Below are 18,593 nucleotides of genomic sequence, written 5' to 3' on the forward strand. Positions count from 1 at the left end.
TCGGCAAGCCGCGCGGAGCGCGGCGCGGCGAGTATTGAGGACTCCTACTCCCAGCGTCCCGTGGGGCACCGGCCCGGCCGTGCCTTTTGAATGATTTCACTGCGTTCGGCGCTTGCGGCGAGTGCAGCGGCGGCGGGCGGGATCCAGGGAGGATCTGCGGCGGGTGCGGCGCGCGCCTGGCCCGTCGATGGCGGCCCGAGCGGGCCCTGCCGTGGCCGCCTGCGAGCCGTGCCGCTGTTAGGAGTGGTAAACGGCCTGCGCGTTCACCCCTTCGCCCATCCGCCTCGGCGGCCGGCGGTCCGTCCGCCGACATGTCGCTGGCCATGGAGGAGGAGGAGTACGCCCGGCTGGTGATGGAGTCGGAGCCCGAGTGGCTGCGGAGCGAGATCAAGCGTCTCTTCCAGGAGCTGGGCGAGACCACCCGAGAGAAGATCCAGGCGGCGGAGTACGGGCTGGCAGTGCTGGAAGAGAAGCAGCAGTTGAAGCAGCAGTATGAGGAGCTGGAGCTGGAGTACGAGACCATCCGCACCGAGATGGAGCAATTGAAGGAGGTGAGGCGGAGCGGCGGCAGGTGGGCGGCCTGGTCCTAAGCGCGGCCGTGGCGGGTGGAAAGGCGAAGGCAGCGCTGAGCGGTGGGAACGGGGCCGCTTTGGAGTCGGGGGGCGGCAGGTTGAGGGTTCCCGGGGTGCTGTGGGGCCACCGTCTGGCTCTGGCAGGGCGGTTGCCCCCTCCCCAAAATGACAGCTCCGAGGTGCCTGGCAGCAGGCCGGCCCAGAAGAGGGAAGGGATGGGAAAAAAAGGCCTTTCTGCTCCAGCCTCCGCTCCGGAGAAAAGGGAGGGAAGCGAGTAGATGCTTTTCTTTATCTTTCCGTCCCGTTCCGTTCCGCCACGGGATCCGGTGGGTGGGCCGCCCCAGGGCTGCGTAGGGCGAGAAGCCGGGTCGGGTTGCCCCTCCCCGGGGTTGGGGCTGCCGCCCCCGCGCCCCCGAGCAAAACCCAAGCAGGCGGCGGGGGGCGAGGGCCGGGACCAAGGTGTGGTGGCGATGCTGTCATATGCCTGTTTTTGTGTGGAAGGAGAAATCGTACGTTGGTGTTAATCACTTACTCAGTGGGGACCACCACGAAAATAATACAGCAGACTTCGGTTCATATAGCCTTGGTGCAGGTCCTGCCCTTAGCATATTTTTTATTACTTTCTATTTTAAGGGAAATTCCAAACCTAATCTGTACAGGAGAGTAAAGTTTGTCAGTAGAAACGCTGTATTAGGCAATTTGCACATTGAGTTCTTCTCATGCAAGATCTCCTCTAGGTGTGGAATGTGGGAAAAGTGCTATCGGGGGAGCAGTCAGAGAATGCATAGTGGTGGTTTGCGCTCCTTATGAGCTGATCCTGTCAGCCCACTGTAGAGCATGGCCCATGGGAACTTGTCTGCGTATAGCTTTGTTTGGTTCAGTGATTTGGCATGCAGGCAAACCTTGTGCTGCTTTTCAGCTGATTAAGGCCTTGCCTTGTGATACAGCCTAAGAGGTGAATATAGGTGGATTTGACCCGTACGAATTGTATCCAGTGGGATTTAGCTTTTATTTATTCAGTTGGAGATGGATTTAAAATAAAATCAGAATACAGTATTTCAAAGGAAAAATAAATGCTGGTAACAGACTGGTATAAAATCAGCTGAATTGGTGAAATCCTTCCCTTCCTGCTTACTATATATCTTTTGGTCTTGTAAATAAAGCTTTATTTTGTTTTTATTGCATTAAACAAGTATAAGCAAAGAGATTAATTACTTTGAATTACATGGCTATAAACTTGTTAACTAAATATGCAAGTTGAATGGATATGCTGCTATTCCTAAAGCCACTTGAGACCAGCACAGTTACAGCAGCATACAGGAGCAGAAACTTGGAAGTCAAGGGCAGAGACAGTTGTAGAACTGAGCTCAAGGGAGAGAAAAGTCAGTAAACCTAGTTGGTAGGTGGAATGAGAGACATAGCATGGAGGCATTATGGGTCTGGCCCAACCTCATTCAGCAGGGCAGTGCCTGACACACCAGTGGGAGCCAAGATGCCTCCATCACAGGTAGTGCTTTAGTCACTGGGCTGTCCTATGTGTGTTTGGGCATTACATGTTTTGACTTGCAGATGGAAAAAAGCTTGATGATACTGTATTTTTATTCATTTAGGGCTGTTACAATTGAGAAGCATGTAAAAGCATTTAAAAAGGAAAAAAAATGGCAGAATCAGCAATGATTCACTCTTTTTGGCTTTTAACATTTTGAAGGATTTGCTTTGTGTGTTCATGTCCTGCTCTAATTAAGTCAAAACCTGGGAAGCAGACAATTCTGGGAGCAGCTTGAGTCCTCTAATAGCCTACTCAGGGAAAGAGCATTGCTCCTCTAGCTTTCTTGTGATGCTGTGCAGGAATCTGGTTTGCTGTAGATCTTGTAAGCCTTTAGCAGATGTATGAAGCATATGCTTGTAGAAGGAATTTATCATTGTTGCTGTTTTATGCAACTTCTTGTTTTTCCCACACTCAGTTAGAGGAATGCTGCATATGAGACTTACTACATGTCACACTCCAACCTAAAGAGACTCCACTTTGGGTTACTGAAGTTGTTCTTGGGGACTGTGGGAGATTGATGTGAAACTAGAACAGTATTGCTTTCTATATCTTGCTTCTTAACCGTGACTTCATACAGCCTTTTAATGTATAGCCCTTTTAGTCTCTATAGAGCTTACTTTGTTCATCTGTGTTGAGTGAGCTAAGCGGCACAAGGCCATGTTAGGCAGGGTGTGGGGCAAGCATGCGGTGGTTTTCTGTCCTGCTGGCTATTGTAGATTTGGATATGCTTTAATTAGTTTAATATTATAACTCCTGTATAATGGTCCTATTCATACCATAGGTAAACGTGGTCAGAGCGTAGGAACTTTATTATACAGTTTGTTGAAAGTACAGGCTTTTCTGCTGTAGTCATCAGATCTTTCTGGCCAGGTTCTCCTCCCTGCCACCCAGTCTCCAATGTGTCAGAAATTCAGAGCCTTAACCACCACTGTTGTATCCCTTTGGTAAATGTGAATGGCATTGTCAGAGCGGTATCCCATTTGGTAAAGGTGTCAGTGTACTCTCAGTATTCGCAATCCAAGTTGTCCTGCTGAAAATGGGGAGCTGCTGTGTCCTTGCCGTGCTGAACCTCCACACCAACCCCTTTTTAACAGGAGTCAGGTTTTCTCTAAGTTTGTTCTTTTACTTGTATGTGTGCTGACTTGATCTCATATATCTTTTAAGGTACTTTCTGCTGCATTTCTTCTGTCATTTTATTTGACAGAACAAAACTGAAGTGCAAACTGTCTTCCCAGGAAGACTTACTGTTATTTGCTTTTGTAAAAAGGAATTAATTTCAAACTGTAGCAAAGATTATGATAAATATTTTCCCTAGTTCAGAGAAATAAGATATTGGTTTTCGTAAAATACTACATTGTGTTGTGAACATATAATTTTATTCATTTTTCACTCCCTCTAGGAGATGAAGTAACTTAAGTTTTTTTCTGTAGGCTTTGTTTCAGCTGGTAAGTCACCCTGCAAGCCTTTGTGATATTGCCAATTATATAAATGACGGGGCTGACTACATGCCTGGGCAGAGACACTTCTTACGTGGATGATACATATGATCACACCTTTGTGCACTCCAGCTCACAAAGTGATCATCTGAGGATTCAGTTATTGCTTTCCTGATGATTTGTGGGGGAATGTAGCATGGAAGGTTTGCTTGAAAAAGAGGTTATTGGCTTTGCTCAGTACTTCAGGGTTGCTTTGAGATGTCAGATTCATAACCAGCTACTAGCTCAGTTATGAAACTGGGTGCTGTCCAAAGCTCCTTTCTGATTAAGAGGTTTTCTTGTATTGGTGATTGTAGAATTGTGTTTAAACCCTTGGAAAACATGGGCGTTATGATTAATCATTTCTGTAACAATGCAAAAATTCCTAAGTAGACTATGTCTATCCTTAAAGTCTAAAAGCATATGTTAGTGTGTCACAGTTAGCGTAACATAGATGGTTTGTGGTTTTTAAGGAGGGAACAAGCTTACAAGATCTCCACAGGGCTCTTAATTTCTTTGTATGGTAACAGTGGCCCTTGTTTCTGTTTTTTGCCTTTAAGAATCATGTACTGACTTTAATGCCATTTTATGACTTCTCTGTTGGCAATTCCTGGGTAATCTTGCAAGCTGACTTTAAAAGACACACTCAGATAAGACCTTGCTGCTTCATTTCCCAAGAAGCCCAAGTGGGGTGTATGATGCAGCTGAGGTGATGTAGTATTTCTGAGGCTGTAGTATTTCTGCTGTTTGAATTTATATTGAGGTGGGGTGTAGAAGATCTGTGATCGCTGACAGAAGTTTTACTTAATTGACTTACATATGTACTAGTTAATTTGGTACATTATATTTCATCCAGGCTGGTTTAACATTTCGTTATGTTACATTTTATTAATGAATGTTTAACTGTGCTTCTTCAGAAGTGAAGGAGAAATCATTGCCTTTCCTGTCTACCTCATATAGTGCTGTGTACCTTGTAGACAGACATTGTAAACTGCTTGCTGAAGTAGCAGTGATTTTCCCCACTGGATTTGTCCAGTGCTTTTTGCCAGTTTGTACTGCTGTTCTCATTTTGTGTGTAAGAACATAAAGGCAAAGAGGGAAGAAACAGCTAGGCTAAAGGTACCTAACAAACTCATGACAGACTGGGATTAGACCCTCTGTGCACATGAATCAATGCTGGATTGACCAAGTCTTTGTATTTAATTATGGTAAATAATGATGTTCAGTTTCAGTACCTCTAAGCCTCAGGTACACATCTGCAGCCTCTTCCTATTAAATATTCAGGTGATATATTGATTCCTGCTGAACGGAAAGGATGTTAATATTTTTGAGATTGCCTCTAACTTTGCAGCGCAGTTAAAATCAAAGGATTTAATAAAATAAATGTTTACTTAAATAGGCCAGCTTAGGTGAAATTTAATTCTGGTTATACAGATGTAAATTTGGAGTAGGAAACGTACAACTGCAAATTGAATTTAGGAAACTGATAGCAAATTTGCGCATATTAGGTGAAAATGGTTATGCTTTGGTGAATCTGTCTTGGGGACTTAGTGGTGATTGTTACTTGGACTTCAGCACCTGCCACACTTGAAATGTTAGAACACAATTGCTGTCTCTACTGTCAAATCAGGCTGAAAGCTGTGGGTGGGGTAAGCAAAGTATTCCTGTGTAAATTAAGCCTCTTATATTTTGATAAATCATAGTTGCTTTATATGAAGAATAGAGGCACCCCTGATATTAATCTGATGTTTGCAGTGGTATAGACACTTAGTACCATGTTTTGGAAAAGCTACTTTTCTCACATATCCTTATTTAGGAAGAAACCAAAATGTGAAAAATTAAATGTTCCAATTCTTCCTGGTGTACTAGAAATAGTAACCTGTAATGTTTCATGTTACTAAATTTATTTTCTTTGCTGTTGTTCCTTGAACTGCCTTTCTTAAAAATAATAAATAATATTCTTGAAATTATGATTTCAGATTATTTTATGAAATTGCTGAATGTTCTTCTTGGTCTTTTTCTGATAAAATTAATATACCTTATGTATTAGAACAACCATAAGTATTTGGATGAATAGTAAGGAACTTTTAAAACTTATTTTAAAAACCCCCATGTTTCTGCAGAAGTAGTTTTCCCTAAATTGCTGTAGTCTCAGCTGAGAGCTGGGTCTTGGGGAAAAGTCATGTTTTACTTTTGGTTTGTGATGCTTGTCTGTGCCTTGACCCAAAATGAGGTCTGTCCCTGACTGCTAGTAGACATTAGATAATTTGTTTCTAAGTTTCTTCATTAAGTTTAACCCGAGGTTTTGATGTTCGTCAGCAGTAGTGCAATTTGCTACCTATTTTTTCCCTGGAGGTGTGGCAACATGGAGTGTTTGCTGTCCAGTGGAGGGGATATAGTAAAACTATGCTGTGGAACTGTGCCAAATTTTCTTTGTTATTTTTCTTTCTTTTGGTTTTGTTCTTAAATTAGGTCATTACCCCAGTTTGTGTCACAGGCGTTTTCTACGTGGCTGTGCAGGTACCACCTCACCTAGAGTGTGTTAAAGCAGCAGCAAACAAGGAATGAGAAGAGCAGCTTCAGCTAGTCTTTCTGCTGAGCTTGGCGACGAAGCTGCTGCCTTAACACCACAGAGAGCAGCAGCACAGCGAGCGGGATCTGTCTGGCCTGGCTGCTGGGAATTAGCAGTCCTGGGAATACTGCAGTGGCAGTGTTGTTCAGGCTGGTGGCTTTGGTTGAGGTCTCTCCTGGGATATAGTCTCTCTTGTAGCATTTCTTGTATTTACACAAATTAATTGTTCCTTAGAGCCTTGCATTTGGCATCCTTCAATGTGCAGTCCATGAGGGTACCTGGGAGCTGGGGCTTGAAGGTGGGATGGGAAGCTGCCTGGGTGTTCAGAGAACAGGGGCAGACCATCTTCGCATACAAAACACTAGACCAAATGCTGCACGCTTGTGGCTTCTCTGCACGGGTGCTGCAGGGGAAGATTCCTTCCAAGCAATATTGCTGAGGACTGGAGTGAACTCAGAGGGCTTCACAGTGGGGGATATCCATGTGTTCCCACACCCCTGAAGCGGAAGTTTTGTGCAACCGCTGATGTGGTAGATGTCCTGCCTGGAAACTGAAAGTCTTAAACCTAGAGTCGCTGGTGTTTCATCACATGGGCTGTTGCGGTTTCCTCATTTCAAATCTTGATTCATCCTTTCAAAATCTATGAAACATGCTTGCTAGTTTCAGGGGTATTAATACCCAATATTTGACTTAATACCCAAAATATCCCTTTGACCAGACTTTCTTCTAGTCTGCAGGAGAATTCTAATGATTTGGAAAATTGTCTGATTTTACTAGGAGAAGGTAGGAGGGTGGGAGCAGCAGTTCTCAAGTCTATGCACTGCCCCCAGACTTAATAAGTTCACCATTTCCTCTTTCACTCTATGGTATGTAAGCTTGTGAGTAATCTGTAGCAGCTTTCGGCTGTAAGATGGCTTCCAGAGGGTGATGCATACTCCAGGCATTCATTTGCTTGCTTTCTCTGCTTTTGGCAGACTGCAGAGAATTGTTTGTTCAGATTTGGTAACCCAGCAACAGAGGAATATAGTGTGGGTTTGAAATATCGCCTACAAAACCTCAGCAGAGGGAAATGACATAGATCAACTTTGCCATCCAAATGAATGGAAGACCCTCCATTTCAGGGAAGAGCCAAAGTTTTAGGTATAATAGCTGTAAACTGTAGCTTTTTTTCTTCATTTCCCCATTCTCCAGCTCATCTTCCTTCCTTCCTTCCACCTCCTACTTTTCTCCCCCTCCTCTCTTCTCTGCTGTTTTCTGGCTGAAATATACACGAGGCAGCGGATGTCAGGCTCACCTCACTTTGGAGTGGGGACTTACCTGAGGAATCTTCTAAAAGGTGTAGTGTGTCTTGCCCACAGACAGGTTTGCCACTGGGACTCTGAGCAAGCAGGGATATGGGGCTAATTTGGGGTGTTCGGCCCCAGCGTAGTTGAAGCTCAGTGTGGGAATGGATATGAATTCTCTGCAGTCCTGTGTCCGTGTTTGGAAAGCAGCTGTGCCATGCGAGGCCCTATACAGCTCTCGCTGAAGCAAGTGGTATGTCTGGTGGGGTGCTGAGTCGTGCTGGATAGCGCAGACTCTGCAGCATGCTGCAGTCCTTGGTCTCCATAAATGATTTTTTTGCACCCCTCAGTTGTTGCCAGTGTGCAGTGTGGGGCTTGGGAAGCTCCCAGCATGGTGCAGAGTGCTGTGCTGTAGGCAGTGAGACAGTATTTGGTAAGTTCATTAGGAAGTCCTTCTGCATGTTCAGTGTCAGTGCTGTACAGAACTGGGCCTGTAGTTCAGCTCTGGCTCTAAGGCAGAGAAGTATACTGACCTAATACCATAACTGGGATCCAGCCTGCCCAAATCAAACAAGATTCATTGCTTCCTGTGCACAGAGAATTTGCTACATCTGATTTTCCAAGGCCAGAATCCACTGTGTTTTCCGATGATGAAGAATGGTGTTTGTTTGGAGCTTGTTCTATTGTATGAATGGGTAATTCTAAACCAGAAGGGATTTTCTCGCATCTTGCTGCACAAGGCTGTGCGTGTTTTGAGGGAGAAATTTGGTTGTGATGTCCAAATTGGCTGCTGCATGACATATCTGTATTCCACTCAGCCCTCTAGTTCTTGGAAGCTGTGGGTGAAACTTCTCACCAGTGTGATACTAGGAAGGAAATGAAAAATGCATTTTCAAGCAATCAGTATATAATTATTTAGTGGTTTTCTATGATGTCATTTGGAGAGAGCATTTGGCCTCTGAAATAGGAATTGGATTCCAAATAGGAATCTAGTATTGTTGGATGAGTGTGACTGTCCCCAACAGGTCACAAGCAGTAACGAGTGTGTCATGTAGCATGTGCCCCCATCTTTGGTATATACTATCAAACAAAGAAAGATCATCATGCCAAAACATTCTTCTCTAATAAATGCAGGTCTCCAATTCAGCAGAAATCATCCAGCAGCAGTCTAGATTTGAATTTTTCTCAGGCTCAGTATAATGCAGTAGCTTTATGAGACTTGTATCTATGTGAATAAAAGCTTCTGTCCTACTTGTGTCTTGGTTCACTGTGGTCAATAGCTGTGCAAAGCAATTCCACTTGGCTCCCTTTTGGGAATGCTTTCAGAAAGTATATGGTTTTAACTAAGAAATGGCTAGCCAGCCTCACATGAAAGTTTGATTTTGCAGACAGATAAGTCAAGTCTGTCAGTGGTGGAGAGCTGATATTGGTCTTACACCAGATTTGCCTGTTAATTGCTTGGTGTTCGCTTGCTGAAGGTGGTTTATTGGGGCAAGTGTGCTAGGTGCTGTGACGGTGAGCAGCAGAGATGGGATGTTCCCTGGGAAGGTGCCACACTGCAGCACGTAGCTGATTTAGAAAGTGATGAGAGATTGTATTTTTTGAGTGAGATTCGTGTTATAGTGGTTGGCATAGATGAAAAGGGTTCCGAGGGTGCTGATGAGGAGCATCTACTGGTAGGAAGGTTCATATGCATGCACTAGACACTTCTGGCTCTTGGTGCAGTTTACAGGGTTGAGTATAACATCTGCTTCCACCTGAAGCTCTGTCAGATTGCCTTTCAGACACATTTGACTCAGAGACAAAATGCAAAATAGAAGGCGTTTTTGCAAGTTTCTTCTTTAGGGGTTATTGATACCTCTTTTTTGCATGTATGTTTTATACTAATTGAGTCCAATTCAGGAAGCTACTTAAAGGTGAGCTGAAGCCAAGATATCCAAGCTATTGCCTGGGAAACAGGACCACTTGCACTTAATGGCTAAATTAGAGCAGTGCTTGGGAAGTAGGATTGTTTTAAAACATTTCCCCCTCTCCACAGTGGATACAAAAAAGTCTTGTTCTAAGATCCTTCAGTAATCATAGAAATATTTAAAGACCAGATTTGAGTCACTTGGAAGAAATCAAGCTGAGGAGTTGTTCAGCGCTAGCCTCCAGTATTATTTATGTTGCTACAGAGCAGTCCATAAAAACTAAAGACTGAGCACAAGAGTGACCACAAACACAATGTGCCATATGTAACTTATTTTCTATTCTTTGCCCATAGGCTATGTGGCCTTCATCTTGGGATCACTGAAATCCCAACTGGACAATGTCTTGAGCATGTTTTTAGTGGTGACCCTGCTTTTAAGCAGGAAGGTTGGAGTATATAACCTTCAATAGCTCCCTTCCAGTCTTCAGTATCTACAATTCTGTTACTTTGTTGCTTACATATGTATGTTTTTTACATACTGTGCTTTAAAATATGCCCCATAGTTTAAATTCTGAAGTTTGAACTAATTCATATTGTTTATCCCCTCCTGCTCTATTTAGTCAGTGAATACACACTGAAGGATTGAGTAGCTGAATCTGTATTTTACCAAGTGGAGCACATGAGACATATTAGTTGTGTGTCTGGACTTCAGGAGGGCTGATGGAATGCTGTCTACTGTGATACTTGCAGTATTACCCCTTAGGAAAGGAATGCAGAGAAGAGTTAATTATCTGTCATTGTCAGGCATTTCATAGATTTTATAGTTTTATTCGTGCATGTAGACTTCTGCAGTGATCCTATTAATCACTTTGCTGTTTAGCAATTTTGATGCCCTCCTCTCACGTCTGCGTGTATTCTGCATCATTCAATTCTCTATACTTGTAAACTGCTAATGTAACTCCTTAAACAAGGAGTTACATTATATACAATACATGTGATCTATACAATATATGTGAATGAATTGTGATTACCTTTAACTTCGTGGTGTTCTGGGGTGGGGAAAGCTTGTATTTCAGGACTAGTTTTCACTCATGTGAGATGTATCACTTTTCTGTCCTTCAGGGTTCACAATGGAGGTAAGCATAGTAGTGAATTGGAGTAAAACCATAGCTAGGACTCTTCATGGCTTGACTGAGGCTTAAGTACATACCTTGCGATCTCTTCTTTCTGAAATCTGGGAGGGTTTTAGGAATTAGAGAGGGCCTCTGAGGGGTGGCTTGTAGGCTTTTTGTCAAGGCTGCTGGGATAGTGGACTTGAGCATTGTCTGTCCTGGAAGTTTGGAGGAAAACTTTCCCATTGAAATATTCTGTTTTCCAGGCTCTCATGGAAAGGAAGAGTGCAGCTTTCCTAGCAGTGTTATGTTTCAGACAGCTTTTACATCTGAGCACTTAATAATAAATCAGCTTAGTCTTATTTTCTCTCTGTAGAAGGAGACAGGGAGAAATGCCTACTCATTTCACTTGGGAAACAGGTAGAAGCCAAACAATAAGAGTACAGTAAAGGAATTTTGTGGGACAGAGAGGCTGTTATATGCAGACTCACATATATATACATATATATGTACACACACATATGAAAAATAGCTACTCCACTGGTTTGTAGCTGGTTGTTCTAGTGTAGCCTGTGTGGCCAAGTGCCCTAAAATATAAATGCCTTATTGGGACTGAAGCAAATGGGCCCTTTTAATGTGACACAAAGTCCGTTAACATGAAAATTGATCTGATGTTCCCTTTTACCTCCCTATTGTTAGAGTTTTTGGGGAGGATAGAAAGGCATAAATTCCTTTCATGCTCCTCAGTGTGACAGACTGGGGAGCATCTTGGAATCTGGCTCCTCCAGGGAAGCTTTTGGGGCTGGTGAAGCCTCTGTGAGGCATCTGTTTGTTTTTAAGGTTCTTGGCTCTGGGAGTTGTGAGAACAGGCCTTAAAGAGCATTTATCAGCCCTGTGGTCTGCTGCTCTCAATGTAGCTGTGAATGCTCTTTTTCCCATAACAGACCTGGAAGAGCATTAAGGTTGACACTGTATGTGTGCTTTATGAGAAATGTATTTTCTTGTTTTATTATCATCGTTCTCTGTGGCAGGGGTCATCTCCATAGAAAGTGATTAATTTGATGAAAGTATTTTTCTTGCCATGAGCTCCATTTGTTGCCTGGTACCATGCTGTGCTAGTCATGTGTTAGTTTTGTCTTACTGCTCATAACATTAGGCTTTGTATCAAGAATGTGGCCTTAATCTTCAGTAGGCATTGCTCAACAAGAGAACAGAGTCTCCATGAGATGTGGAGTTCATGCAGATCCAAGTTTTATTGCATTGCCTCTTAGTTCAATGAGTCTCTAAAGCTAGATTTTACTTCTAAAGGATTCTAGATCTATCGGGAACAGCCTAGTACTTGGTGTCTGTGGACCCAGTAATGCTCTCCAGTGTTCAGGCTTAGGTTGTTTAACTCTTGAATTGTTTAACTTCTCTTCTTGTGTTTTAAGAACTGTCTTAATGCTGCCTTTGGTGCTGCAGCAGAGTGTAGTTTGTAGTGTTTTGCTGTTGGATTACTGATTTAGTGTCTTGAAATTTCAGGTCTGTAGATAATAGGTATATGTCTGTTTCTCTTTGTTTTTGTAGTGCAGAAGACTGCAGTAATAATGGAAAAGTTATGTTTGAGGAATTTGAATAACATCTGTGTGGATGGCTAGGGTTCCTCTTACTCAATTTCTTTCATTTTTTCTTTAACTTTATGGCCTTTATGTGCCTAAAACTAGTGTCTGTTTATAATGCAACAAATCAACTTGCTGAAATTCAAGCTCTAAATATGAAATGAACTCCTGGAGAGACAAAATTCTTCCTTGTATTCTTAAAAAGTAACACTGGTCTGCTTCAGTGTGTCATAGAGTACAAGATGCAACTCTCAGTTCTGTGTTCTGATCAGAATTTTATTTTGGAATAATTGTGCTTTAGACATCAGTCCTGTATGATTGTATCCAGTGTTTCATTTGAGAATGAGCAGCAAGGGTAACAGTGACAGTGAATGCAAAGTGTAATAATGTCCAAGGATAACTAATAATATACTCTTGAATTTTTTTTTCTAAGACGTTCTTGAGTGCAATGCCGGACTACTTGGTGTTGAACTTTCAAAATTTGAAAGTTTTTTAGAAAAGAATGCCCTGAGCAAATTACACAATTACTGGTCAGGTTTTCTTCCAGGGTAGGAGGCAAACTTCAGCCGCAGGCTAAGAAACTGAAAGGAGTTAGGACACAAAGAGGATGAGGCTGCCCTTTCATATCTGAAGTGGACAAGCAGCTTACAGGCTCATGTCTCTTCTTCCCACTCCTACTTCATCCTGTGCTTGGTTTTGTTCCTCTTCCTTGGTTTCCTGTTGAATTCCATTGCAGCCGCTTATTATCCTGCTGCTGTTACCCTCATCCTGCTGCTATTGCCCTGTGCCACTGTCTTGACTGTCATCTCTTATCTTTTCCCTTGGATACATTCTTTTTGCCTCTTCCTTACAAGACCTGCTTTTTCCCTTGACACTAGTACTTCTCATGGCTCCTCATCTAATCAGTCACACAGTTTTCTTCTGCAGCTCCCAGCCTCCATGCCACAGAGCTCTTTCTCCCCCCACTGGTTCCCAGTAAGCTGAGATGGCTCAGCCAGCTGAACAATGGCTTCATCTTTCAGGCCTGAGGCTGTCAGAAATGCCAGGCGCTGCCCAGCATGGGTAAGAAGTGGAGAGGAAGGGGGTTAAACCTTGATATAAAGCCTTGTCTATGCATAGAAATTGTTACTTTTCACTGAACCTTTAAAAATAAAGCTGGCCTGAGTTAAACTGCTGTAGGCTTTGGGATGTCCTATGCCAGCCTAAACTTGGATTAATCCAGCACAGATCTAAAACACATGTTACTGCTGCAACAAAATCTGTTTGAACAAGAACTATATTTTCCTGGGTGCCAATTTGGAAGATCATTTAGCTTTGCTCCAAATCAGAAGACATTTGTAACAGGCTCCTGAGCAGCAATGGGCTACTGGGAACCCTTGGCAGGGATCTGCCAACCTTCCACCTGAGGCATGTCAGGTATCTGCTTTAGCAGAGTTCTCAGTGCCAGAAAATACAGCATGACACCTCTCTTGCCCTGTCACCAGAGAACAGCAGAGCTGAGGTCAGTGGGGATCTTCCTCTGCTGACTGGGCCAGACTTATAGCAGTAGGCAGGAAGTGGGCAGATCCGCAGTACTGGATCTTTGCCCAAACCAGCTGGGTCCCACCGGGCAGAGCTCTGGGTGGTACTGGCAGCTGAGCCTTTCTGACAGCTTTGGCTCCTCAGTGCACTGTGGCAGCCCCACATACCCTACCCAATGAGTTCCAATCAATGAGGGGTTTGTCTCTGCAGTTGTGATGCAGCTGTGTGGCTCCCGCATTCTGCCCCAGCGGTCCAGTAGCCTTGAGCAGCTGGCTGGGGACAGCATGGGCTGGCTCTCTGCTGCTGGCCTGGGAGCTGTCACTGACTGTCTGGAAGCTTTGCAGGATAAAGGCTTTTCATTGCTGCCAGTGTCTGCCAACTCCTATTGCAATTAAAGGGTAATCTTTTCTAAATGGTGCTAAATTAAGGCTTAATCCCTCCCTCATGCCACATAAGAGGATGAATCCCTGGTTTTCTGAAAACAGCTTATTGTTTGGGCCACTGTCCAACCAACCTGTACATCAATGGTCCTGGGATGGTTTGTGTGTGGAGAGGACTCACGCTTTTTTATTGATCTGCCTGTAGATAGAACTCCAAAGTCCCCTATGAGGTCTATGGAGAAGTAGTTATTTACCACTTCCTTGTATGGCTCATACCATATGAAACTTGGGAGGTAGCTGTTGCTGAAGTCCTGACCCTGTGGTGGTGGGGGATGCTGTGGTGATGGGAGATGCCTTTGCCTGTGACTGTGTGTGCTGGGTCCATGCTGTTGGCTGTCCACTCACCAGCCATGCGCTGTATAAGTGTTGCATGAAAGCAAAGAGTCCTGGCAGTATGGATTGGTTTGTTTTAATCAAGGCAGCTGTGTGTGTAAAACTGTAGTTTAAATTACTGTTACTGTGTGAGGCTACTGCCACAACATTAATCAATGAAGGGGGGTTAACTTTTCACTGCTCTTGGAATTGCTGAACTGGATTATTAAATAACAAATTTCACCTTTGGGAACAGGAGGAGACTGCCTTTTGAGCCCATGTTAAGAGTAGGCTTTTATGCCTCTCCTTGGGGGAACTACTGTGTAGAGCAAGATGCAGTCAAAATGTTTATTTGCTCATAAATATGTGGATTTGTTTAAAGAAATGCAGTCAAATAGGATGGAAGGAGGAAGCAGTAATGGGGACAGAAGTTTGTGGGCAGCTTATCAGTGAAACATATCCAGAAGCTTGCTTTGATTCCGTGTTTTTATGCAAGTTCCTTGAGGGGTAAAGAGTAATTTGGAGATTTTCAGTGGGATTCTAGCAATAGGATCTGAAATATATTACTATATAAAATTCTATTAAAATCCTTATTATGTAAGACTTTTTTTTCCCATCCTGTTCACTTATGATTCTATATAGCAGTGTCTGTACCATTACTACAAAGATCAGACCTGGTGTGGGCCTTCTTGATCTGTCTGTGGCCTAGGAGTAGGATGGCTCCTGAATAGTCTGATCCTCACCCAAGTGCAAGAGTGAGGGGTGCTGGCAGAGGGGTTCACATATATCACCTCCTCAGGTGTGTGACCTTGGGCAAGTGAACCTTCATATTGATGTTAAAATTATTAATAGAGGCAACAAAACCTGCATTGCGTTCCTACTGAACGTGAGATCAGAACTTAAGTCAAGATGTGTTTATTTGTTTTAAAGTGCATTTTCAGTTAGCAACCACATAAAGGGCCTCTTGCTGGAGGATGGTGACAGACATGAATGAATCTGTCACAGACATTCCCCATCTAAGAAAAAAAAACATAGGCAAAACAGAAGAGCTGGTCAAACAGCTGTTGTGGTGACAAGTGGCCTTTGAATTAATGTTTGGAACAATTAAGCAGTGATAGTCCCTTACATGTCCAAAATTCCAAATGAGGTTTCCTGTATGCATTTTTTTAAAAGATGATAATAACATTGATTTCTTTTCAGTGGATCTGTCAGTGAGAGCACTGCTCAGGAATGTAAACATTCCTTCTGCTTCCTGCTGTTCAGCTCTGCTTTGCTGCAGTGTCCTGCCCTGCTGAAATCAGGGATGTGGTGAAATTATGAGTACAAAATAAAATAAGATCCGTTATTTGGAAGAAAGATGCTTCATTTTTATTTTTGAGTAATACTTTATTGTCTCTTCATTAGTACTCCTTATAAAAAGAGAGTCTGAACTTAGCCCTTACCTCTGTGTATGCATTTCTGTCTTGGGTTGTTGCAGTCTGGGGTCTGCTCTTCATGGCCAGGATTTTATTTTTCTTGTGGTGGCTGTATTTATTTCCTACCACACAGACCACATAGTTCTGCACACCTTTACACAGGAGGTGTGGAGATTCTTATCTCTTGAGATGATGAAGAACATGTAATTATTTTTAAATTTGTCTGGAGGGGGAAGAAAATAATTCCCTTATGTGTACTTACAAAGTCTCAATATTATTATTTGTTAATTAACTCTTTAATGAAATATAAGATTTATTTATGGTTTGACTTAGCTGTGTAAAGCTATTTTAGGAGCTCTGTGATCTGCTTTCAAAGTCTCCAAAATTCACAGATTTAATTTACTGCCCTTTAATTTTGAATGTCCAAGGCTTTAGGATAAAATAACATTGTAGATTATTCAAGTTTCTTGTCTTTGACAATTTCCTTTCTAATGGTTTTGGCAGTTTCTCACTGTGTGTGAATCCATCGTGCTCTTCCAACTCTTCCTTGTTTTTCACTGGATCCTCTGAAGCACTGCTGTGATTTCAGGTTTTAGACCTTGGCCTTGGACTCCCAAGACAGAGCTTTATCAAGACATCCTTTGGAACTTGTAATGATCCATATTTTTGTTAATTTCTAACTGTAGCTAGTTGTTCTTTGTGTGTAATTAATGTTTGCTGTGCAATTTACTGAAGAGTTAGGTAATTCCATCTTTTTTGTGTTGAATCCTGTGAGTTTTTATGCATCTTTTAACTTTGAAGAAATTTTTATGTGTTTTTCTTCTTTGACAAGGTGTTATACAGTTCAGCCAATAATTTAAAAATCTACACAACTTCTCTTTACAGTCTTGTAATTAACCAAAAAAAGATCACCCTTTACCATGTCCAATAATAATCAGGCTCTTGTCCTGTTATTATTCAGTCATTTATTTTAACTAATTCTTCTCCCTTTTCAGTAGCCAGCAATTGTGTTTGATTAATTTGAAATCTGAGGACAGTTTTTTCTTGACCCTTTGCTGTTGCTTGCTTGCTGCTGCATTCCTGGCAAGGACAGAACATTGTGGGCTTTGTTTGGGTGTTTTCTGAAGCTCCATTTTGGTTTCTGGTGGGGATTAATTTTTTTTTTCTTTTTCTTTTTTTTTTTTTTTTTTAGTTACAGTTTCTGTGAAAGATTTCTGAAGTCAGGAACAGACTGTGTTCACAAGCTATCAGTGGGTTTCTCAGATTACATCCAATTTAGCAAATTCCCAAGTTTATCCAAGTTTATCTTGATTTTGGACATTGGGCCTTGCTGAGGTAAGGTTTCCCATTGTAATTGGCAGCTCTGTCTTGCAAGCAATGAGACTCATTGACTTCCCGTGGTACCATCAGGCCTGAGCTTTGGAGACTGTGGGTTTGCTCATAAGGTAGAAAACAAAGCTAAACTTAAATAATGAAAAGTATTTGAATGTTTGGAGAGAAGAGGCACTTGCTTTGCAGCTGGTAGTGTCATGGTGATGTAGGACCTCTCAGATGGCCACAGAGCAGTGACACATCCCAGGATAACCTGTAGTCTCTTTAGATGTGCTGGATGCTGCTAGAATGGGCTTGAACAAAGGAGCAGGATCCATAACATCTTCAGCATGTATGTGACGGTGTGCAGATCTCTCTGTTGGGCTGTCTGTTTTTGCCAAAACTCCTGCTCTTGCCAGCAAAGACAGTGCCCCTTATTGCTCTGTTTTTGACAGGTATTCTGCTCCAAAATGAGCAGTGACTGCTATAATATTTACAGGGCCCTGTAAAAATAGCTGCCAGCGTGCTGGTGCTGTCATGTGCTGAGGGGCTTTCTCCCTTCCTGTGCAGTGCTGCTGGGACCCCTGCAGGGATGGGGCCCTAAGGGAGGCCTCTGTTTCCTGTTTGCCAGTGTTTAAGTCATGCACCAGGGCTTCATTTCCTCCTGTATTTTGTATCTCTCTTTCCTAATCCTTCCTTTACTCCAGAAAGTCTCTCATAGAGTTGAACAGATGGAAATGCACTTGTCCTCCCTTTTTTAGGCGATGGTAAAACCCCATCCTTGAATTGTTTCTGACACTGACACTACTGTCAGGCAGGCATCGGAGGGCACTTGACAGTGTCTCGCCAGCCACAGCAAGTATCGATTGAGCTCTGGGCTCCAGATTAACTGGCGCGCGCCGGTGACTTGGCCATGTGGCTGTTGCAGCTGGCAGTTGTTCTCTACAGGGTGTTTGTAGAAATTGCATTGCGAGAAGAAGGCCAGGTTTTGTCCCTCTCCCTTCTTGCTTTTTAACCTAAACCTTAAAATAGAGGCTCAAATATGTCTACTCTTCCTGGATGTAGGTTACAAGCAGAACATGTCAAAAGGAATCAAGAGACTCCTCTGGAGTTTGTTGAAAATACTGTGCTAGTAGGACACAATAGATTATGCAGTTATATTTAGGTTCAACTGTCTGGACCTTTGCTTAGGTTCTAGGGGAGAAATAAATTTGTTATTCAGGTGTAATGAGGTCTTAATTAAAGGGCAATTAGATAACAAGAAAATGTCTGGTTTTGCCACACAGAACTAGCTACCAATGGTACATTGGACGAAATGCCTTGTGCAGTTGTGCACGTGTACGTGTGCACACCTCTGTGAGAATGATTGAAGACAACTAAAACCAGAAAGCCTGACGGGTAGTTTTGGTTTTTATAAAGCTCTCTGCATGAAAGTACATGAACAACAAAGCTCACGTGAGCACTGGTAACTTTGACATATGCAGGAAGTAATTCCACACTTAGCATTAGTCTCCTTTAATACTT

The 18,593-nt window shown here is 42.8% G+C and overlaps 1 protein-coding gene across 3 annotated transcripts in view; it reads left to right on the forward strand.

Annotated features, from left to right (window-relative positions):
* The first annotated feature begins 205 nt into the window (after positions 1–205).
* Positions 206–18,593, forward strand: part of BICD2 (BICD cargo adaptor 2) — a 51,113-nt gene continuing 32,725 nt past the window's right edge. The window contains exon 1 of one of the 3 annotated variants that reach the window (XM_058812834.1): positions 206–551. In XM_058812834.1, the coding sequence (XP_058668817.1) occupies positions 312–551 (240 nt within the window). In that variant the 5' untranslated portion in view covers positions 206–311. The remainder of the gene's footprint in view (positions 552–18,593) is intronic. The other 2 variants (XM_058812837.1, XM_058812835.1) reach the window with 2 other exon arrangements.

Source organism: Ammospiza caudacuta, chromosome 12, assembly GCF_027887145.1.
Source record: "Ammospiza caudacuta isolate bAmmCau1 chromosome 12, bAmmCau1.pri, whole genome shotgun sequence".
In the NCBI taxonomy this organism is placed as follows: domain Eukaryota; kingdom Metazoa; phylum Chordata; class Aves; order Passeriformes; family Passerellidae; genus Ammospiza; species Ammospiza caudacuta.